Source organism: Chelonia mydas, chromosome 2 (assembly GCF_015237465.2).
Source record: "Chelonia mydas isolate rCheMyd1 chromosome 2, rCheMyd1.pri.v2, whole genome shotgun sequence".
Taxonomy (NCBI): domain Eukaryota; kingdom Metazoa; phylum Chordata; order Testudines; family Cheloniidae; genus Chelonia; species Chelonia mydas.
In genome coordinates, this window is record NC_057850.1 from 10,433,578 (window position 1) to 10,458,381 (window position 24,804).

The following is a 24,804-nucleotide window of genomic DNA, read 5'->3' on the forward strand; positions in this document are numbered from 1 at the left end:
GATTTGGAAGAGTTAGGAGACTTTGAAAATAAGACTGCACAGTTCATTTTTAATAATTGCACTTTTAGAACAATTTTGCAAGGAAGGTAATCTGTTGCACATAGTCACTTCTTATTTAGCTGTACAGTGAACAAGGAATTATTCAGGAACATCTGCTACTGAATAGCAACCATGTGTGAGCGCACTCACGTTCTAGAATAAGAGTGCCTTGTTCCTGTTTCGTTTAACACATTTTCATGGGTTAAGCAAAACAGAAATAATCAGGAACAACTGTTCCTGAATAACTCCATGTGTAGACAAGTCCTTAATTACGGAGCCATACTATGATTCTGAGGCCCATTGGTGCCAACAGGTAATGGGATCATTGTTCTCTACAAGCAGCCCCTGTCTTAGATCTGACAAACTCACTACACCTAATACACCACTTTCTTGGTGTTTATCCAGGAACGGTAGTATGTGAGGTCTACTGAAAACTTGTAACTTACCACTACTCATAATAATTGTCAGATGTGTGTATGGGTAATGTTTATGGAATAAAGTAACTATATAGAAAAGTATGCCTTATGGTCTTGGACTAAAAGTTTGTCACCAAGGAATCCTATACCTTGGTGATGGCCTATTGAAGTGGGAGTGATTTAGTGCAAAGTTAAATTGTCTACCTTAGCTCCACCCCAGAACAGTCCATGGAAAACTGTCAAAGATAACTTCAACCAGTTGAAATCACTTTGAGGTAAAAAGGAAGATTGTGACACACATGGGGTCGCCCTGTCTGCAAATAAAGACTAAAGACTGATTCAGTATATTACAGAGTGGAGAAAGACACTCTACATCCATTCACTGAGGAGACATCTTATTGAGTTGGGGTGTTTCATGAAAGATTAGATCCTGGTTCCTGTCAAGCCATACAGTTCTGCAACAGACTGAACTTTGGGGGAAAAACCTACTTTATTTGACAGGAAAAGTAACTATTAGTGTAGGGCAGGGGTGGACAAACTACGGCTTGTGGGCCACATCCAGCCCACCAGCCGTTTTAATCCAGCCCTTGAGCTTCCGCTTGGCAGCGGGGTATGGGGCTTGCTCTGCTCTGGTGCTCCAACCAGGGAGCAGGGTCATGGGCCACTCTGCCCGGCTCCCAGAAGCAGCGGCATGTCCCCCCAGCCCTGCTCCTGTGAACAGGGGCAGCAGGGGTCTCCACTCCACACGCTGCCCCCACAGCTCCCATTGGCCATGCAGCCAATGGGAGCTGCAGAGGCGGTGCCTGCGACAGGGCAGCACACAGCAGAGCTGCCTGGCTGCACCTCTGTGTAGGAGTTGGAGGGGGGACATGCCGGTGCTTCTGGGAGCTGCTTGAGGTAAGCGTCTCCCTGAGCCTGCACCCCTGAGCCACCCCCCCCGCCCCCGAATCCCTTGGTCCCAGCCTGGAGCACTCTTCTGCACCCCAAACCCCTCATCTTCAGCCCCACCCCAGAGCCTGCACCCCCAGTTGGAGCCCTCACCTCCCCGTACCCCTGCCAAGGCCCAGAGCCCCGTCCCGCACCCCAACCCCAATTTCATGAGCATTCATGGCCCGCCATACAATTTTTATACCCCGATGTGGTCCTCAGGCTAAAAAGTTTGACCACCCCTGGCATAGTGCCTAATTTATGTGGAATTGTTTTGTGTTGTAACTATTTGTTTCCATCACTCTTATTTCTATTGGAATCTCCTAGTCTTTCTTAAATAAACTTTTTTTTTAATAAGTGCTGTTCATTGTACAAGAGTGGTGATATAAGGTAAAAGTGGCAAACTGGAGTATACTGCTCCTTTGGAAGCAGAGGATCTGGGATATTTATGAATAGCCAGTGTGGACATCACAGGAGAACGCTTAAAGGGGAATCTGGGACTGGGGTGACCCCTTCTTAAACTGCAAGATAAGGACAAGGCTGGCATAGCCTGGAGGAGCATGTCTGAGTGGATGAAAGTCTGGTGGTGTTAGGGAGCTAACACCCAGCTGCCACAGGCAAGACATCCTCTTTTGTTGGAGGTGAGGGGGTAACTTAGTGACCCTCAGTTCTGGGTACCACAAAAACTGTGTCACATGCCTTACTTAGGCCTGGTCTACACTACATGGTGAGTTCGACACAAACAGCTTATATCAACCTAGCTGTGGACACTTCCCTTAAATTTGGCTCCTGCTGACATAAGTGCCTCTCTATGCTGAAACACCACCTCCCCACTGGTGTAGAGTCACGGTTGATAAAATTAGGTGAACACAATGTCAGTGTAGACACTGCATTACTTATGTTGACTGGTACTGGCCTTCAGGAGCTGTCCCACACTGTTCCACGTTCACAGTACAATCAATACAAGCACTTCTGACGAGGATGTGCACTGCTGACACAAGGAAACAAGTGCACGCGCGCACACAAGCGTGTTAATAACTGCAGTGGCTGTATGCTCAGTGAGGTAGGTTGAGATTTTGTAGAGTAAACCTGACCTTGTTTTTTCCTTTAGTAATAAATATGCGTAGTTGTATGAATCGTGTTTGTTTTTCATCATGGTGTCTCCTTAGCCATGGTAAGAACCTAATGTGACTTAAAATAGTGTCACATCCCTAGATATGCTTGGGCAGACTATTAAGATTTGACCTATAAATTTTTGTTTTCCTAGATTATAGGTTTTTAGTAATTTTGGGGATAAAATTACTTGGCACTTTATACCTTAAAAACACCCTTTTGTTCCCCACAGGCTGGAGAAGGAAGAGTCATGGTTTGGCCAACTCTCATATTCGTTAAGTGTTGGGATTGACTTGTGGAAATGGCCACTCTTGAAAGAGGGGCCCCAGCTGCAGCAATTCTGCAGTGATGGGAAGGGAAAATAATCCTTTCAGGTTTTCCTTAGTTACATAGAGCAGGGAAAGAAAAAGAAGCACGGTTCTGTATAGAAGCAGCATTAATTTTTTTAATTTTCACTTTAAAAAAAGTTGCTAGCTGTTCTTTAATCACTGCCCCATGGTGAATAAAATGAAAGGGTGTTTAAATACAGCAGGCTAATCCTTGTGAATGGTGTTGTTAGTAAAATATTTACGGTTTCTATACAGGGTCTTGGTCTAACGTGGGTAGGGAGAATGATTGAGGATTTCTTCTTCATACTCCCTCTTCTTCAAATAAAAATTTTAAATTGCTCGGTCTTGGATTGTTTTGAATTTACTTAATGTTTTTGATTCCACGGCTTCAGTCTTGTTGCAGACACACTTTTTTTGCCTGGTTGGATTTATTTTAACAGATAATATTGAATTGGCTGGGCTGCATAATGAATTCATATACAACTTAGTATTGTAATTCTGCATAGTAGAAATAACTTTGCGGCTCTGACATAAAGTTAAGGGGCTTATTTGTGGGGAAAAAATGAGCTAGTTGGGTTTCTCTGCTAATCTCTGTAGGGAGGACTGGGGGGAGGGATAGCTCAGTGGTTTGAGCATTGGCCTGCTAAACCCAGGGTTCAATCCTTGGGGGGTGGGGGGTCATTTAGGGATCTGGGGCAAAAATTGGGGATTGGTCCTACTTTGAGCAGGGGGTTGGACTAGATAACCTCCTGAGGTCCTTTCCAATCCTGATATTCTATGATTTAAACGTAAAATACTAGGGAGTGAGGATTAAGTGCATAAGTACTCCAGTGTGCTATTCTTGGGTTTATGGTGTTTTAAACTAAGTTGTTCAAGTAACTAATGTGTTAATGCTGTTTGGGGGAAAAAAGCTGTGAATGAAAACTTCAGGGACTTGGTAAAATTTCATTAAAATGCACTTTAAATATGGTAAAACTTCTTTTAAAAGAGCAGCACCATGTTTTTGAAAAGTGAACAATCCATGTTTGCTTTTGTAACAGAGTACATAGGCATTAGTTTTGTGAAAAATTTAATTCAAATTCTTTAAAACTGAAAAATTTACAATTTGGCTTGTAAATTAATATATAAATTTTAAAAGTTGGAGTGCTTGTTAGAGAGTAATCCAAGTATAAAGAGAGTGTGTATTGTAAGTGGTATTTTTCATAATGAGGTAACGGGTGACCTTATTACTTACAAGTGGGAGAGAAACGGGTACTCCCTATAGAGTACAAATAAAATTCAAATTCTCAATGAGTTATCTCAGTTCAGGGCAACTGTACCTGTATTTCCCCGCTTTGTGGTCCAGAAAGGGTACCCACCTTAGGCGCTCTGTTCCTCAGCAGTCACCTCTTTTGCATAGAAATGCACATCTCTCTCCTTCCTGATCAGAGGTTTTCTAGGCTGCCTGATTCCCTCCTTACATTGTGAGAACCCCAACAGTCTCACTGCATAGGCAGGCCTGCCATGCTTTCTCTCCAGAGGCTATAAACTGCATAATTGTGCACAGTTATAAGGTACTACCCAGCTTTTCCTAAGCAAGCACATTTATTGTTAAGGTGAAAGCATTACAGATGTTGCCTTGTCATCTCCCATTTTTTCTCCCATTACAACTCCCCTTACCACTACCTATGTGTAAATCTCATGTAAAAAGTATGTACTTATGTTAGATTGTTCTTTAGAACAAATACTGTCCAGATTCTGACATTTCTGTTAGAGCTACATTACAAATGCTACCTTCTATCTACTGTCCTTTGCTTGAACAGTGGAATCCGTAGCTTTTTTCATGTATTGATAATTTACTATATTGAAGATATCTTTTAAAGGAAGACAGAGTTGCCTTTCCGTATTGCTCAAATAATCCTAAAAGCATGGTTCTAGATTGAGAAATATATATTATCTGTGTTTGCAGGATTATTGTTTTATAAATTATTTGTTCTCATACTTCCATGAGTAGGAAAAGAAAATAATAGTGTGTATATTTGAGCAATTGGGTGCTTGATGTAAGATATATTAAGCAGTAGTTTTTACCTTCACTCATAAAGCTTCATTTTAACAGTATTGTCAAAGAAATCTGTCCGCCACTCTTCTTCTTTTTTTATTTTATTAGGAGAAAGGGTCTTTATTGTGGCAGACTTTAAGTATGACCTATTTCTGATTCCAAACAGTATTAAACTTACCACTTTTTATTCCTTATACTTAACAAATTTTATTTCAATTTTTTTTTCTTTTTTTTCCCCTGAGGACAAACATTTTGGAATATGTTGGTTTAGGAGATGATAATTAACAGAGCAATTTAGGCCTTGTGTACACTGAGTTTTGCTGGTATAGCTATGCTGGCAAAATCCTCCAAGTGTAGACTCAGCTTTTTCTGGCAAAAATGTGCTTTTGCTGGTATAGGTTATATTGATTTGGTGGGCAAAATAGGATATACTAGCAAAAGTACTTTTATGCCAGTATAACTGGAGTTAGTACACTAGAACTTTTGCTGACATAAATATCTCAAAAATCACAACGCAAACCAACATTGCTATGTTGTCAAAAACTTATAGTGTAGACTTGGCCTTAGTTATGTCAAATTCCAGAATAAAAAGCAAGAAATGTTCTTTTTATTGAAAGCCATAATTAATAAAATTGATTTTATATTTTGAATCTATTGAAAGCCTAATTACTTCATGCAGGATTATCTAACTATAAGTTTTTAAGACCAGGGCATCATAATATCTATCAAAGTATAATCTGAGCCTTTTGGAAGCAGTTATATTGAATATTTGGAAGCAGAAACTTGATATCCAAATACTTGCTGCTTCTACTAAATAGTACAAGAATGTGGTGATTCTAGGTAATCCTGCTTTAGTGCAGGGGAATGGACTAGTTGTTCTCCGTGTCCCTTCCAGTCCTGTATTTCTGTGATTCCAAGTCCTGCAGACAGAGCAGTGCACTGTGATAAAAGAAAAACCTAATTTTTAGTACTGTCATTGTTTTTTTCATGATTAAAGTAAGTGTCCAGATATTAAATATTAGTGGGTTGGTAGTGACAACTGTGTTAAGGTTATCTAATGCTTCCCATTATAACACCTTATTTTTAATATTTTGCAATAGGATATAAAGAACCCAACTGGGTTAAGAGCTTAGTTGTGCCAGACACTGTACAACCATATAAGCTGACACAATATCTGCCCTGAAGAGCTTACAATCTTAAAAGACCATTAGAGAACTCTGTTTGCTAGTAATTTCCCTTGAAATAACTTTCTAGAGGAGCAAAAGTACACTGTGAGCCACGTAGGAGCTTGCTGGGAATTCAGGTGTGGTTGTAAACCCCTAAAATAATTCAGGGAATTTTAATGCTAAACTATTGTGATTCTATGGGTTATCGTTGTTGGTACCTAAGAGAGTGCTACTGCATAGGTGGTTTAATTGTGAGCTTTCTTTAGTTCTAGTATTACATGAAAGAAGATTCTGCTACTGAAAACATACTGCAGAAAATCTGGGCCTTTGTTTTAATATAGCTCAGTATTGGAAAATATTGTCTAGTTACAATGTGTAATTTGAGCTAATGACAGAAGGTTAAAGTTATATTAGGGCAGTCAGGAGAACACATTTAGCAGTGTGAATATATCTATTGCTTTGTTATCCACTGATTTTGTAGTTCTGGCAAGATTAGTTTACAAACAGATGCTATATATATATTTTTTTTATACCGTGCTCATCACTGTACTGTCTGAATGCCTTCCAGTAGTGCATTAAGCAACATGACTACACATGTTCTCTCATCCTCTCCCTAGATGGAGAAGCATGTGTAGTGGAGTGTCTTGTTTGGTAGTGTGCGCCTTTAAAAAAACAAACAACCAAAAACATAAGAGTGGCCATAGTGGGTCAGACCAATGGTCCATCTAGTCCAGTATCCTATTTTCTGACAGTGGTTGGTGCCAGATGCTTCAGAGGAAATTAACAGAACAGGGCATTGTCAAGGTTCCTTCCCCACCCTGAACTCTAGGGTACAGATGTGGGGACCTGCATGAAAAACCCCCTAAGCTTGTTTTTACCAGCTTAGGTTAAAACTTCCCCAAGGTACAAACTATTTTACCTTTTGCCCTTGGACTTTATTGCTGCCACCACCAAGCGTCTAACAAATATATAACAGGGAAAGAGCCCACTTCGAAACATCTTTCCCCCCCAAATCCTCCCAAACCCTACACCCCCTTTCCTGGGGAAGGCTTGATAAAAAATCCTCATCAAGTTCCATAGGTGAACACAGACCCAAACCCTTGGATCTTAAGAACAATGAAAAAGCAATCAGGTTCTTAAAAGAAGAATTTTAATTGAAGAAAAAGTAAAAGAATCACTTCTGTAAGATCAGGATGGTAAATACCTTACAGGGTAATCAGATTCAAAACACAGAGAAGATACTGGGGCAAGTCAATGTAAGCCACGTCAACTCCAGCTATATTAGTCACGTAGCTAGAGTAGCGTAATTTAGGTTGACTTACCCCGGTAGTGAAGCCAAGCCCTAAGCTAGGGAAGCCTAGGAAACAAAAGACTGCGTGGAGTGGGAACTGATAAGACTTTTTGTTTTGGGAATTTTGAAATCTGTTTTTGACAAACTCTGATGCTAGCCTAGTGAAGAGTGAATTAAAAGGGTTTGGGGCTGATAAGGGGACTGGAAACTGAGTGAGTTCTTAAAGGGGAACTATAGGCGGGTTATGGCCACAATACTATGTACCCACTCTATTGTCAAACTTTTCAACTATTCCATTATTCTTCCAATTTCAATATCAACAGTATTTTTATAAGGCTCCTCATGTCCTTATTGTTGAACTTTTTTTCCCTGTTGATGATTTTTAAAATATTCATCATGAATATTCTTTATTTTTTATTTTTATCATTATTAACATAGTAAACTTTAGTAAGTTTACGTAGTAACATAGTAAACCTATATTTGTTACCTTCTAAAGACCCATTTGTGTTTGATCAGTCTTTCCACTATCTGTGTATTTAGTTAGTTCTAAATCTGAAAATGGTTACCACACATCATACAGTCTACTTGATCTCGATATAAGGCTGTTTGTCATTTTTTCTGCTGAAAGAATTTCCCTTTTTCTCTCTGCTATTAATGTTGAGAGCTGTTCTTTTCCAGAAACAAGCTATTAATCACCTGACAGTTTTGAGTCCATTTAATCTCATCCCTGTCTTCATATTGTTGAACTTATTTTTTTATATTGTTCATGATCATCTGTTTTTTGAAGTGAATCTTATTATTCTTAACCCATTTGGTTAGCATAGATTAATTCTTCTATTTTGTTTCTGCCTTAGAATTTTCAGGGAAAAAGTGAATCTGACTGTGTATTATTTGGTATGTCTTCCTCTGTCATATTTGTTTACAGTAGAGGTTTTTTAAACGTCTGTTCTTTGAACAGTCCCTCGTGAAGCCACATTTACCAATTTTTCCTTCCATTCCTCCTTTTCAGCAAGATTGTTACATCTACCTGTGTGAGAAGCTTCAGGGGACTAGAGACACCAAGCTGAGCTCTCTTAACCTCTTCACATTTCCTCCTCCAAGCTCTACTAACCCTTTTTAAGTTAGCCCCCCTCTTCCAGGCAAGTCTAGTCAGATCTTCTGTCTGAGCCTCCGACTCCCTGTTTCCTGTGACTGCCCTTTCACAATTCCCAGAGCTCTGCTTTCCAATTGTCACGTTGAGCAATCACCCCAGAGGCTCCACCCTTCTCTGATGACATCGCTCCTGGTGATATCACCAGTCTCAGCATTTTCTTCAGAGCATATTTTGTGGGAAGAAGATCAAAAAGAAGATATACTGCTGGGTACACCGAGACATAGAGGCGTGGACTCCTGCGCAGAAGTGCTACCCAGACTACTCATTCAGAACTTCGGGGTGTGTAAAATTGAAGGTTTGTCAGTTGCCTTCTGTGAGGAGAGGAAACAGGATCACAGAGGTAGTTGGAGAGCTAGATTGTGATCAGAATGGGAAGCACTGCTGGTCTATTATAAATTTGGCCATCCCTATTGGAGTAAGAAGTAGGTTATTGAACACATTTATTATCTTAGGGTTTTTTTTCAGGTTAAAAGATTAATGTTTTGTCAAACCCAGACATTGCAGGCGTAGTCAGTCAGTGGGTCTTGAAGACAAATGCAGGCCCCTCAAAAAAGAGTTTAAAAAAAAAAAAAAAAGCAGCCCAGGTAGCTTGATATTGACAGGCAAACGTCCTGAGAGGGATAAAAAGGCTCTACTAATGACCAAGAGACATTGGTGTTTGAGTAAGGTATGTACCCAAAAAAGTGTAGTTCATGACACTGTCTCTATAGGGAGACCTGGGATAGGTCCAGCTGCTACTTCTGTGGGGCTGACTCTCACGGCACATCTACACTGGCAAAGTTACAGCACCGGCAGTTACAGCAGAATGGAATGGCTGTTGTGTGTCCACACTGACAGCTGCCTGTGCAATAGCGTGTTCACACTTGGGGCACTTGTAGCTCTGTTTGGAGTGGTGCACTCTGGGCAGCTATCCCACAGAGCACCACTCTTTTGCCGCTAAGACTTGTAGGGGGTGGGGGTTGCGGGACATCCTGGGTCCTGTCCCAATGCCCCGTGATGCATTGCTTTGCATCCCAGAAATCCCTGTGCTTCCATCCGCATTTGATGCCATCTTTCAACGGTTTGTGTACTGCGTGCCTTGCCTCTTTCGGGCAGCAGGAATGGATCTTGAATTGCTTGCTCTGACCAACACATCACGAGTGGCAGTGGAGTTATTCCTTAAACTACAAAGGCAAGAGAAGTGCGATGTTGATCTCACCACACGTAGTAGCTACGACATGAGATTGCTTGTGGCATTCACGGAGGTGCTGACCAGAGTGGAATACCGCTTTTGGGCTCAGGAAACGAGCACTGAGTGGTGGGATCTGGCTGGTGAATCTTGCCCATATGCTCAGGGTTCAGCTGATTGCCATATTTGGGGTCAGGAAGGAATTTTCCTCTAGGGCAGATTGGAAAAGGCCCTGGAAGTTTTTCACCTTCCTCTGTAGCATGGGGCACGGGTCACTTGCTGGAGGATTCTCTGCTCCTTGAAGTCTTTAAACCATAATTGGAGGACTTCAGTAGCTCAGACATAGGTGAGAAGTTTATCGCAGGAATGGGTGGATGAGATTCTGTGGCCTGCATTGTGCAGGAGGTCAGACTAGATGATCATAATGGTCCCTTCTGACCTTTAATATCTATGAATCTATCCTGATGCATGCCTGGGATGATGAGCAGTGGCTGCAGAACATTTACATGAGGAAAACCACATTCATGGGACTGTGTGATAAGCTCACCCCAGCCCTGCGGTGCAAGGACACAAGAATGAGAGCTGCCTGTTGCTGGAGAAGCACGTGGTGATTGCACTGTGGAAGCTAGCTACTCCAGACGGCTACCGATCAGTCGCTAACCAGTTCGGAGTGGGAAAGTTGACCTTTGGAGTCACGTTGATAGAAGTGTGCAGGACCATTTATCGCATCCTGCTCCGAAAGACCGTGATTCTGGGCAATATGTGTGACATTGTGGATGGCTTCCTTAACTGTGGAGGGATGATAAATGGCATGCACATTCCAATTCTGGCACCAGACCACCGAGCTACTGACTACATTAATCGCAAGGGGTATTTCTCAGTGGGTTCTCCAAGCACTTGTGGATCACTGTGGGCATTTCAGACATTAACGCAGGCTGGTCTGGAAAGGTGCATGACTCTCACATCTTTCAGAGCACTGGGCTGTTCAAGAAGCTGCAAGCAGGGTCTTTCTTCCTGGACCAGAAGATCACCGTGGGGGAAGTCGAAATGCCCATTGTGATCCTCTGAGACCCTGCCTACCCCTTAATGCTGTGGCTTATGAAGCTGTACACGGGGCAATTTGACAGCAGCAAGGAGCAGTTCAACAGGGGGTAGGGATAGCTCAGTGGTTTGAGCATTGGCCTGCTAAACCCAGGGTTGTGAGTTCAATCCTTGAGGGGGCCATGTAGGGATCAGGGGCAAAAATTGGGATTGGTCCTGCTTTGAGCAGGGGGTTGGACTAGATGACCTCCTGAGGTCCCTTCCAACCCTGATATTCTATGATTCTAACAGGCTGAGCAAGTGCAGAACGGCTGTTGAGTGTGCATTTGGCCATTTAAAGGCCTGCTGGCGATGCCTGTATGGGAAGCTGGACCTTATCGATGACAATATTCCTATGCTTATAGACGTGTGCTGTATGTGCCATAATTGTGAAGGGAAGGGTGAAAGCTTCACTTAGGGCTGGACCGCAGAGGCTCAGCGCCTGGAGGCTGAGTTTGAACAGTCAGAGACCAGGGCTATTAGAGGGGCACAGCACGGGGCCATAAGGATCAGGGATGCCTTGAGGTAGCAATTTGAAGCTGAAAGCCACTAATATTTGTTGCTATGCTCGGGATTGCAGTGCTTGTCATGCTAGGAGGTGATTGGTGCACATGATGCAAGAAGGGGGCTTAACGTTATTGGATGTTGCTTTGCAATGCTCTTTTTGCTTTCAGTTAATAGAATAAAGATTGCTTTCAAACCAACACAATTCTTTTAGTAAAAGACAACAGTCGGAGGAGAGAGTCAAACGAAAACATTCATCAGCAGGGTGGGGGATGGAGGAAAGGAAGGTCTCCAGAGGAGGGGTCCCGGGACAGCTTCAGATTTGTATATGTCCAGGGATCATACCCAACCTTCACCTTTGGAGTACAGTGCAGTGGGTGCTGTACTTCAGCAGGGCCAAACTGCAGAGGGGTGGGTGTTGAGTGCAGTGGGTAGCGGGAGTCCACAGTGCTGGACTGTGAGGAGGGAGGAGTGGAATGCAATGCTGTGGGTAGAGAGGGGAGCCAGGAGGTTGATAAATGTGTTGGCAGTGTGTGGGGGATGCATGGGAAAGAGTTTTGCGACAGCAGCTGCAGGGGAGGGCAGGCACAGAGCTGCTTGGTTTGAAGAGCTAGTATCACCTGGAGCATGTCCACTTGGCACTCCATAACATTCAAGAGCTGCTCTGTGGCTTCTTTCTGGTGTGTCGTGTTCTCCTTTCAGTCCCTCTTCTCGCTCTCCTGCCACTCCTTCAGTTTCTATTTCTCGGCGGCAGAGTGCATCATAGCCTCATGGAGAAAGTCCTCCTTAGTTCTTCTTGGCTGCTTTCTAATTCTGTAGTTTCTCCGCCAATAACAAAGAGGGAGGCTGGGCTCCCAAAGTCATCTCTGTGAAGTTTAAATGCAACATTGTACAGAAGCAGTATTTATTTGCAACACAGACAACACTGGTTCAGTGCTTTAAAACACAGCCAGTATTCATACACCTGTCACTAACTGGCTGACCCCAGGCAAGCACACATGAGCCACAAGACCCACAAAATGGTGAGTAGCTGCAAGGGCAGGGTAAATCAGTCTTCCCAGACCCTGCTGTACACTGGGCACATGGTTCTTGGGGAGAGCCAGCACTGTAGGGGCGGCTTGATAATCATTCCTGTCCCCATACTTTCCACAGGATTCAGAGCAACAGCCGTGTTAGTCTGTATTCGCAAAAAGAAAAGGAGTACTTGTGGGACCTTAGAGATTAACCAATTTATTTGAGCATAAACTTTCGTGAGCTACAGCTCACTTCATCGGATGCATACTGTGGAAACTGCAGAAGACATTATATACACAGAGACCATGAAACAATACCTCCTCCCACCCCACTCTCCTGCTGGTAATAGCTTATCTAAAGTGATCGCTCTCCTTACAATGTGTATGATAATCAAGTTGGGCCATTTCCAGCACAAACCCAGGTTTTCTCACCCTCCGCCCCCCCCCCCCCCCCAAACTCACTCTCCTGCTGGTAATAGCCCATCCAAAGTGACCACTCTCTTTACAATGTGTATGATAATCAAGGTGGGCCATTTCCAGCACAAATCCAGGTTTTCTCACCCCCCGCCTTCCCCTTCCAAAAACCACACACACAAACTCACTCTCCTTCTGGTAATAGCTTAATGGCCCACCTTGATTTTCATACACATTGTAAGGAGAGTGGTCACTTTGGATAAGCTATTACCAGCAGGAGAGTGGGGTGGGAGGTATTGTTTCATCGTCTCTGTGTATATAATGTCTTCTGCAGTTTCCACAGTATGCATCCGATGAAGTGAGCTGTAGCTCACGAAAGCTTATGCTCAAATAAATTGGTTAGTCTCTAAGGTGCCACAAGTACTCCTTTTCTTTTTTCCACAGGATGTGATCATTATGGAAGATATCTCGCTGCTGAGGGTGAGCAGGAAGTCAAGGGAGGGTCGTCTTCAAGACTGCTGCTTCTGCCCTGGCCCCATGCGGCTCGCCTGTGTGCAGCAATGGTGCCCCCCGTGATGGCAAAGTGGCGTGGGAAAGTTACTGTTAATGGGGCAAGAAACAAAGCAGCTCTGTCGAGGAACCTATGGCAGCAGATTGCCCAGTATCTCCACGAGAGTTTCCTGGAGCTCTGTGAGGGAGATTCCCGTGAAGTGAGGGAGTCTATTAAGAGCCTGTTCCGCTGCTCAGACTAGGCATGCCATGGGAGAGAAGCCTGCTTTCTGCAACCCTCCTGCTCCCAACAACTTGCTTCAGCAATTCCCAAAATCAGATCTACTTATCAGGGGCCTCTTCTCCTGTTTGCGCTTTGCCAAGATCCGACTGCTGTGACTGGCTAGGTTCCTCTGCGGTAGAAAAGAGCTCCTGACTGCATGCATCTCTGGCCTCCAACTCATCCTCTGTCTCTGGTTCCCACTCCCCCTCTTTGTCCAAGATTTCCTACTCCTGGCTTGGAGTTGTCTCCTGGCACGCGAGCCAACGAAGTATCCAGAGGGTGTCTTTGCAGTGGAGGTGGGGTCGCCACCAAGTATTGCGTCCAGCTCTTTGTGGGCACAGCACCGGAGTGGCTGTTCGCCTCCCGTGCCTAGTGGTAGGCATTCCGTAGCTCCTTCACTTTTACCCTACACTGCAATGTGTCCTGGTCATGGCCGCTTTCTATAATGCATTGTGAAATCTGTCCTTAGGTGGTATAATTCCTATGGCTGGAGCGCAGCTGGGACTGCACAGCCTCCTCTCCCCAAATGCCAATGAGGTCCAGCAGCTTGGGATTGCTCCAAGTGGGCGATCGCCTGGTGAATGGAGCAGGCATGGCCACCTGGAAAGATGCGCCGAGACCACTGCACGCATCACCGAGCAAACAGGAAGGGGACTTTCAAATGGGTGGGGATGATGATTGGTCACCTGAGGGCAGGGCAGTAGAGTTCAAACCAGTGACCAGAGAGGTGAGAACAGGCATTTTGGGACACCTCCTGGAGGCCAATTACAGTGCTGTAATCGTCATGGTGTCGACACTGGCACTGCACCGCAGCGCTGTAGCCCCGGCACAGAAAGCTCTACGCCTCTCATTGCGGTGTTTTTACAACACTACAACTGCGCGGTTTCTGCACACTAAGTGGCTTGGCAGTGTGTACACCTCGGGAATTACAGCGCAGAAAGCTGCTTTACTGTGCAGAAACTTGCCAGTGTAGACAAGGCCTCAGAGTATCCTGATTGGCACTTCTTTTCTTCCTTTTCTCCCTGCATGAGTTCCATTGCCCTTTTCGCAAAGGGAAAGGGTAAGTCAGACATCATGGAACTTATGTTTTGTCCTTTTGCAGTCTCTGATCCAATCCCATCATGCCTTGGAGGTCAAAAGGCTTCCTGCTGCCACTTATTCCTTTTTTTTTTTTTTTTTTAACTTGTCAGAACCTCTGACTGAGATAGGAACCCAGGAGGTTACATGAGCATCACAAAAGCAGTTGTTTCCCAGTATAATCAATGATCTGAATGATTCTTCAGCATTACAGATGGTTTTATATAGTCACTGTGTTTTTTGTAGAACAAAGAGGCCAGCTAAATGAGGATGCCTGGTCAAAAAGGGACCCTAGCGGTGCTGGCCATTATGCTAAATTGAAAATGCACCGTTAAGTGAAGGGTTAAGTGAACTGCAGTTAAGTGAACTGCCCACTCTTATCTGAGTTCCCTTTCTCTTCGTCAGGCTCATCCATGCTTGCTTGATGGGACTGGCTAGACTGCCGCGGAGTCTCAAACAAATCACATCATAGGTGGAGTCCTCTGCTGTGTCTTCTCCTCCTCCTCCTTGCTGTTCATGGCAGGGTCTCTGTCTTAGGCTCCTCTATTCCGGACAGGAGTGCATCTAGTGCATGGAGCCGAAGCGGTGGTTTGGGCGGTTGCACACAACAAGAGTGAGCTACTAGTTGTACTGATTTCAGGATAGGTTTATTCAAGGGGAGTGTTATAAACTTTTCAAGACAGAATGGTCCTTGTATAGTGCCAAGCCCAGTGGGGTCTTCCTACCTGATTTATATCTCCGAGGGGTTACTGCAGCACAAAGAATATTTTGACAAGTCAGTAATTTGGGGTTTGACTAGTGCTCCTCACTTTCTAAATGGATTTGGGGGAAAGGCATAGCAAGGTGAAGATGTATGCAAAACTCATTTCAAGTTGTATAAATAGGACTAATTCTAATTTTTTTTTTTTAGGTGCTAGGCTTCAAAACAATGAAAAACAATTTTGTTTTGCTGTGGACTAAAACTTAATGAGCAGTTAACTTTCTTTGCGAAACTTAGGAGAAAATTTTATGTAGAACTGATCTCAATATATTGTGTAATTCTTTTCTTATAAATTACTTGGGATATGTTAAGGAAATGAATATGTTTATGTAAAATATTATGTGTAGTTTGCGCCATATCTGATGATGGGTTCCTGTTTGCTTGACATCACAAAAAATTTCTGTGGAATTTAATAGCGGATGATTTAGCTATAGAAGAATCAGGAGGGACAAATACATGGTTAAGTGTAAAAGGTCCTGTTTTATGCACATAATAGAAAGTAAATACAGTAACTCCTCACTTAAAGTCGTCCCGGTTAATGTTGTTTCATTGTTACGTTGCTGATCAATTAGGGGTGCTTGTTCAAAGTTATGCAATGCTCCCTTATGTCATTTGGCAGCCTCCTGCTTTGTCCACTGGTTGCAGGAAGAGCAGCCTGTTGCAGCTAGCTGGTGGGGGCTTGGAACCAGGGTGGTCCTGCAGCCCCCCTATCAGTTCCCCGCTCCCCCAAGTTCCCTGTGCAACAACCACCCAGCAGGCTATCAATTGCCAGCAATTCAGCTGTCCCTCCCCCCACAGCCATGTGGTGCTTCTGCCCTCTGCCTTGGAGCTGCTCCCCGAGCCTCCTGCTTGATGTGCGGGGGGGAGGGGGAGCAAGAGGGGGGCTAATGTCAGGGTGTCCCCCTGCTGCTGCACCCCACTTACCCCATCTTCCATAGAGCAGGGGACACACATGAGAGGGCTCAGGATGGTGGGAGCTTCCTGGCAGCAGCTGCGGTCTCAGCTTGCTGATCTACTTAACAAGGCAGTGTACTTAAGAGTGGGGTCAGTGTACTTAAAGGGGTAACGTGCATCACACTCGCGCGCACACACACAAACACACACATGGTGTGTGTCTCTGCCATGCTGTTTCCCCTCCCTCCATTAGTGCTTCCTTGTAGAGTGTGAGGCTACATTAACAATGAGTTAACCCTTGAGAGCTCAGCCAATTGCTAGTTCATAATTTAGCAGTAAGGCATTCCCTGGGAAATATCCGACCCTCTGACTTCATCACCTCAACCAAGCTTCACAATCATCCTTGCGTACCAGTATTAAACTGTTTGTTTATAATTTATACGTGTGTGTGTGTTGAAGAAAACTTCCCTGGAACCTAAGCCCCCCATTTACATTAATTCTTATGGGGAAATTGGATTTGCTTAACATCGTTTCACTTAGTCGCATTTTTCAGGAACGTAACTACAATGTTAAGTGAGGTGTTACTGTATAGAAATTGTTTCTGCAGTAAATAGAAGATATTTTTTCAGAATTCTGTGTGATGCGTCTCAGACTATCTTTATACAGAGTTTGAAAACTAAGCAAAGTCTGACACCCTTTCCTTCTCTGCCCTTTCCTCTTTCTATTCATATTCCCAGATGCATTTAGGAAAAAAGTTCATTTTCTTATGTGTTAAGTGATTGGCACATTATCTTCAGTATTCATAGTTCAGCATCTAGGTAATTTGTATTCCTTTTTTTGCCTTCCAACCTCTGAATGGATTCATGAGAAGGCAGCATTTTTTCTACCATTTTTCTTTTCCCTTCCTTTTACCTCTGTCTCTCCCTCTTCTGTTTTAGAAACAAAATGATAATTCAGGATCCAAATTACTAATAGAACATGTGTGGAGTTTCATAAAAAAAAATAATAAAAAAAAGGGCCAGTACATTATACAATAAAATAGTGGAAAATCATATCCCTTTCCTACCATGTTCACTAATACCTGATTTCAGGCCTCTTTCTATGTTTTTAATGCAAGAGCTGTTACATAGGGAATACAGCTTTCTGTACTGTTTCAGTGTTGTTGATGGCATCTGCTGTTACAGGAGAAACACAGAATCCTGCGTTCGGGTAATTAATTGTGAGCCAAATGGTTGTTTGCAAACACTCAAAAATTTGTTTTGAAATGGCTGTAATACATAAGTGTCAAAATAACTGAACAGGTATGGTTAGCTACCTTTCAAAGTGTTTGTGACCCATCATTGTTATAATATGCTTTGTATGAAAATAAGTAATCCAAATTGTATAACTTAAGTTTGTTTCAATTAATATTGACTTGATATTCAAGTTACCTGCTTTCATGCCTTTTTAATTAAACAACAGAAGCAAAACTTGTCCTCATTGTCTGTTTTCAAATTAGGACCATATGTAATTTTTAAAATAAATTTTGCTATAGTTTTAACACAAAATACCATTGAAATCAATTATTTTTTCTTTTTCTATGTGGATATTGTAATTGACTGATTATCTATAGTGATAGTTGACTCTGAGCATCATTATGTGAACAAATTAGATAAACTGTTCTTGAGTCCTTTGTATATATAGAATCAGTAGGTAAGTTGTAATAATTGTTCTGGCTGTTTTGAAAAAGGAGAAAACGTACAGAGAAAACTACACGTAAATTGAAGTTTGAAAAACTATTAAATATGTGCAGCAAAAAGTGTATAATTTCTCTAATAAGCAATTAATTAGTCTACTGATCATTTTTACTAAGCATTACTATTGGTATGGTTTTTACTTTGTAAACTTTTGTTTAAGTAGGACTTTGTCAGAATGCAGTTGCTGTTGTGTGTTAACATGACACATTTTAGCCTATGCAGTGGGGCCCAATGTATATGTATGGCTTTAAAAGAGCAAAGGAAATTAAATAAAACTGATGGCATTACAGTACGGTCATGCGTCTGACATAAACACCAAAGCAAGTAAAATATAAGTTAAGGCAACTTCATTGTTAACTCAACCTGTTTTCCCTTGGTGTTGCAACTCAGTTGAGATCTTATTCTCTTTTAGAAAAGAAAGATGTAACACAAAGCTTAGAAAACTACACATCAAAATGTCCTGGCACGATGGAGTTCATCACACTTCCAGAAGGTTTGAGGTTACCCCCTGTGCCATTCACTAAGCTGCCTATTGTAAGGTAAGACTATATAAAATGGTGCATTGCAAATGTCTGTATTTAACATTTAAAACTTGTCTTGTAGTATTGAAAATTAGACTAGATAGGCATCAGATCTTATCAACCTGCATAATTGGTTGTCCAGAATGACATTGAAACGTGTTAAATTTGGATTTCTGAGATAAAATTACAGAAGCAAAAACTCTGTTCCTTTAGAATGGTTGAGCCAAATGAGACTCTTTGAGTGGTGCAGAATTTTCCCTTGTGTTTAAATTATATCAGAATCTTCTGAAAATCAAAGTTTTAAAAATAACCATTGACCCAAGAAAAGTTACGTATTTTAAGATGGGATTTTCAGAGGTTTAAGGGAGTTAGACACCTAACTCCTATTGACTTACAGTAGGTTTCCTAACTCCGTTAAGCCTCCTGAGATGTCTTAGCCCACATTATTTACATATGTGGTACATAACTCAAAGTCCTTTCATTAAGTAACTTGCCATCTAATTTAGATAGGGACATATAAGGTACTGGAGTGGGAGCAAATGTCATCGGAGAGCAATAATGGAAAAGAAGGCAAAGGAAGATCTTTGTTTTTTCCAAAAAAGAACTTTAGCAGGGAAGGCAAATGCCTACCAGAAAAATACAGTCAGATACCACTGTGAACAATGCTCAAAGTAGACTCCAGTTCAGCGTGGAGTGTCACTGTGAATTTCAATATGCAGGACTTTTGGTACCAAGAAAAGAGAGTAGTAATGTTTGTGGAGTGAAAATTAATGAGATACAGAATAAAAACAAACAGACTTTGTAATCTAGATAGTTGGTTTATGCAACCCAGGGGTCGGCAACCTTTCTGAAGTGGTGTGCTGAGTCTTTATTTATTCAATCTAATTTAAGATTTTGCGTACCAGTAATACATTTTACTGTTTTTAGAAGGTCTCTTTCTATAAGTCTTTAATATATAACTAAACTATTGTTGTATGTAAAGTAAATAAGGTTTTTAAAATGTTTAAGAAGCTTCATTTAAAATTAAATTAAAATGCAGAGCCCCCCCCGGACTGGTGGCCAGGACCCGGGCAGCGTGAGTGCCATTGAAAATCAGCTCGCGTGCTGCCTTTGGCACGCGTGCCATAGGTTGCCTACCCCTGATGTAACCATTTCACTACTGTTACCATCATCTTTCGATCCTATTATTTGTTACACTTACTAATTGAAGATAAGATTCAACAAATAAGTTTTCTAGGGCAAGGGGCCATGTTCAACTGTGTTTGTAAAGCATCTAGTGCAGTTGGTCCCCATTCTGGTTGTGGCCTTCTAGCTCTACCATAATGTAAATATCTAGTTTTCCAGCATAATGTGAAAAATAATTACTTACTTTGAATAAATTGTTTGTCAGCATAAACTTGATAGCCTGGTGTTCTAGAATGTAACTGTTTCTTGTCTTCTGAAATTCTTACTTAAGATGGCTTCAGAAATCCCTGTTTATAAAACATATCACTTTTATGAAATCATAATCCTTTAATTAACTAAGCTTCAAGTATACCACTTTTAAGAATGTAAATTAACCTAGGAAATATATTTGCAAAACCCTTTCTAATACTTGAAATAAGTGATTAACTAAATTTAACTTATTTATCAATGAGCCCCAAGGGGAACTTGTTCATTTAGGTAAAACACACAGTTATTTTGAGCAAGGGTTGTTGGTATAGGAAAAAACACAGCAAGCCTTTTTCCTCATTAAATTGCCTCTGCAGATCTCCATTCTCGGAAGGGCGTACTGTGGCGCACAAGTAATGGAAACACTGAATTATAAACCATTATGAAGGACCCAAACTTGGACTGGAGATCTGAATGTTCCAAGCATCAGTAAATTAACACTTTCATTTAGCTGTCCCCAGTTCTTCTCTTCTTGCCTGTCAAAATGGTCATGGAATCACAGTCCTTAGTTGTTATCCTGTTTCTTCCCAAATTGTAGTTGTGGAGTAAGGAATTCAGGATAGCATTTAGATTTCTTTACTATTGAGTAGCATTTGGTTAGCATTAGAACAAAATTGGCAATCTTGACGAACATTCAGATTTTTAAAGAAGTGCATCTTGCAGTAGCAAGATGTTGCTTATTGACCAACATGTACAGTACTTGAAGAGCCTGTGGTGACAGGCTTTTGCTTCAGAGTTGCTTGCTTTGTGTTAAATTTATTGCCTGGACTAGGAGGGAATGTGGAACTTATCCACATAGGGGAAGCTTTAGTTACTTGACCTCTTAAAGAAGCACCAGTGAATTTGTTCCGAAATGTCAAATCCTAAATTGAAGGCCCAGATCTTTGCTTTTATCTTATCCTTTAAAGACATTGTCAAAGTTGATGAGTCTTATTTGGTGTACCAAGAGTCCACTGTTCCTCTCCTTTCTATACTGGGGATTGAGTCAAAGCATTTAAACCCAGGGATTATGGGAAGCAATGATCTAAGCAGGGAAAGACTCCAGCAAAGAGGACAAGGTCTTTCTCCCCTCAGTAACTACTCCTACAGACTGGTTCTTCAAGTGATTGCACATGTCCATTCTACGGTAGGGGTAGTGTGTGCCTTGTGTACCACAGTCAGAAATTTCTCCCGCAGTAGTACACTTTCAAGGTACTGTGAGCACTCTCTGCTGCCTTGTGCTACTACATGCAGGTAGAAAGGGTGGAACCGCCGCCAGTCCCTCTCAGCTCATTCCTACTTCCATTGTCAGTTGTTGGAGCTGCTATTCTGTGCAAGTCTTACCCTCTTTAGTGTATGTAGTATCTGTTGTGTTGGTTTTTAGTCTAGTTTACTGTATTTGTACATAGTTTAGATATAAGAGTATGTTCAGATTAATATTTTGTAGAGTGGGGTCACCGGTTCCTGTTTGGGTACCAGTGCAGGTATTGGATCCATGCCCCATTCTCTTGGCTTCAAGTCTTGTCACTCATGTAACAAGTCTCTGCCAGTCAGTGACCCACACCCCAGCCACCTTAAGTGTCTGGGGGAGGCGCATGTGAGTGACAAATGTCTCATTTGTTGGGGTGTTCAAGCCCTGATCAAAGAAGGACAGGCCAGCCAAATCCAAGTATCTGCTTATGGAGTCTGCACTTTGCCTGCCATTGGGGCCTTCCTTCTCATAGCTGGTACCGAGCATGTTCTGAATCTGTTAGGAGTGCTCCCCTAATCTGACTGGGTCAAGAAGCAAATTATTGCTGGTGCTCAAGAAGAGATAACGTAAGTCTTCTAAAGATTTGATACTGGGGTCTTTGAAATCTGAGGTGAAAGCACTGATTGAAGGCTAGGACATTGAGGTGCACTCAGAGGCATTCCCAGGTGCAGTCCTTAAGCCAGGAAGGATTGCTGACTTCAGAGTGCAGGAATGTGTCTGTCTGTTTAGACTGATCCCTGAAGTGCTGACGCAGCTTTCAGTACTGCAGAACTATTTCCAAATTTGCCCGTTACTTTGGGGAATGCTCATTTATTAGGGTTACTCTTCGGGGTGGCTTGTTTCTGTAATTCTATCAATGTACTTCTTGTGTCACGTGTGTTTTTTCATATGGAGCTCTACTTCTCCCTTATGCAAGTCCCCTCCCAATGGAGCTATACTGCAGGACCTAGATTCCCCAGGGCTGGGTTTCTCCAGCCCCAGAATCAGATGAACACACACACGCACACTAACAGAGCAAGTCTGAGTGGATCGGGTGACTCAGCACTCTGAAGCTGACCCCCTTATATGTCCCTGTACTCAATGGGCTGGGTCAAGCAGCACTTTCAAGCTGCCACCCTTATATGCCCCTGGGCTCAATAGGCTGGGCTAAGCAGTACTTTCATCTGCCACCCTTATATGCCACAGGTTCAGCACGTCCCTGTTCCCACTTCCATATTACAATTGTACTGGTAGTAACCCTCTTGATGAGCAAACCCCACAGTATTTTTGGGCGCTACAGGGATCTTTAGCTTAGGTTAAAGAAGCGTTGCTGCAGAGTAAATGGGGAAGCTAAAAACACAAGAGTGAAGTTCAGAGAGAGAAGCAACCAGCTTAACCATAAAAGTTATTTATTGAATAATACTAATAACTACACAGGGAGGGCTAAACAAACATGACAGTTACATTATTAAAGGTTAATACCTGAGGTAGAAAGGAAAACAGAGAGGGGGGAGGGATCTCACGCACTCCCTGTGGCTTGAACTGTCGGGGTTCCCAGGTGATGATGGTAGCTCAGGGTCTTGAGTGCTGGAGACAGGCAGAGCCCCCAGCACGATCAGTCAGGAGATGGAGTCCCAGTGGAACTGAGGCAGAGTTTGGGTCCATGCATCAGAACACTTGGCCATAGGTAGGGGTTTTTGTAGAGAAACAACAATGGTTCAAGGGAGAACACTAGATTTGTTTATGGGTAAACTGATGACTCAAGGGTTTTCTCTAGACAATCGGAGATGATCACTCTTGGCTATGGGTGGTGTTTTCTTCCAGGGAGCTTACAATGCAATTAGGCCGCTTCAGTATTTTGGCTATCAATCAAGAATTCATTACTAGAATTGGTCTAATAACTGCTGAGCTGGGTGTGTGCAGGCCTAGGTTCATTAACATCTGGGGCAGAGATCCCCCCCCCCACCTCTGGAGCCGGGGCTGGGAGCGGGATCACAGCTCTGGAAGGGGGAGGGGATCTGAGGACAGAGATAAGGGGACTGAGGCTGGGGCCACAGCTGGGGGTGGGGGTGGGAGCGGAGCTTCAGCCAGGGGCTGGAGTCAGCAGCTGGGGCCCTGGGCACCCCACAGTTGAGGGACTTCTGTTCTAGGGTAGCTCTTCCTATTAATGAGGCTATTCTGGAGCCAGTCAAGGCTTTATGGCAGGCCCTGATTTTCATGCTTCCCACTGCAAAAAGGGTGGAAGCATTCAAACATTTTCATAACCATCCTCCTCTGAGCTCCATGGTAGTCTCTGCTGCTAATGAAAGAGAGAGACAGGGACACCAGGGATCTACACCAAAAGGGAAAAAAGCAAAGCCACAACTTGTCCTGAAGGTGGCTTTGCGTGCCAGGTGGTGTTTGAGATTTAGCCTGAACCAGTGGAGGTGGTGGTGGTATCTGGATCCATGTCTCTGGCCTGGTCTGGTAGGATGAAGATGGTCCAGGGGTTCCAGGGATGGTGAGAGATGGCGGGCATGATGATAACGCTCGCTACAGTAGTTGTTGGCAGACATGCTGCTTCTGCCAATTTTTCCTCAAAGTATTTTCTTTTAAAGAACTCCAAAAGAGTGTGTTGGGAGAAAGTCTGTCCTCTCATTATTTTGTCCGCCAATAGGCCTAGTTCCTGACCCACAATTTTGATCGACTGATTTGATTCCATGCTTTTCATGTTTACCAAGCATGATCTTAATGCAGTCCTTAAGTTATATCAGGAGGCCTTTTTGTTTGAACTAATTCAATCTTTCTGTGTTGTTTTTTAGAGACAAGGTGGGTGAGGTAATGTTTTTTTTATTGGACTCTCTTCTATTGGTGAAAGAGACAAGCTTTCAAGTTAGAGAGCTTTTCTTCAGTTCTGGAAAAGGTATTCACTGGGCTGGTCAACACTGGGAATTTACATGGGCATATCTGTGTCTCTTGGGGAGTGAAAAATCCACACCCCCGAGAGACGTAGCTATGCTGACCTGACCCCCGGTGTGGACAATGCTAGGTTGATAGAGGGATTCTTCTGTTGACCCAGCTACCTCTTCTCAGGGAGGTGGATTACTTACGCCAATGGGAGAATCTCAGTGTCTACACTGAAGCGCTACGGTGGTGCATGAGTAGACATACCAGAATGTAACAACTAAATACAAGATGCAACAGATTGTTTAGCGTAAGTAGTTAACACACATTCTAAGAGACGATTCAAGGTGAACTGGCCCATTAACACCTCTACAGCAATAGGATAAAAAAGGGCATTAGTAGGTTACAGATTGTTGTAATAAACCATAAAGCCAGTGTCTCCTTCAATTCTGTAATTTTTAGTGTCTAGGAAAATTATGAATTTAAGCTCCCAAGCTTGTTTTTAAAGTTATTGTGCAGGTTTCCTTTGAGGATGAGGACTGAGAGGTCAGATAGTGAACACTGTTGGTCCATTGGTGATATGGTGTTTGTTTTTGATTGTTCTTTTTTCCTGTGAGACTTAATCTGAGAGTGTAGTGATAGTCTCGTTTCACCCACATAGTTATTTGGGCATTTAGTGCACTGGATGAGGTATACCACATGTTGTAATAGGCATGTGTATGACCCATGGGCCTTGAAAGGTGTGTTGGAGGAGCGGGGGGGGGGGGGGGGGGGGTAGTATTGATCATCTTTTCCCATCAACATTTGTTATAGGTTATTGTGACATCTTATGAACTTTCACTCACCTTTTACTGTTGAGCACATAATCA

At 42.8% G+C, this 24,804-nt stretch overlaps 1 protein-coding gene across 8 annotated transcripts in view; it reads left to right on the forward strand.

Annotated features, from left to right (window-relative positions):
• Positions 1–24,804, forward strand: part of TRAPPC9 (trafficking protein particle complex subunit 9) — an 806,968-nt gene that overhangs the window by 58,287 nt on the left and 723,877 nt on the right. For all 8 annotated transcript variants that reach the window (XM_037891970.2, XM_043539048.1, XM_043539044.1 and 5 more), the window contains exon 10: positions 18,303–18,429. In XM_037891970.2, the coding sequence (XP_037747898.1) occupies positions 18,303–18,429 (127 nt within the window). The remainder of the gene's footprint in view (positions 1–18,302; positions 18,430–24,804) is intronic.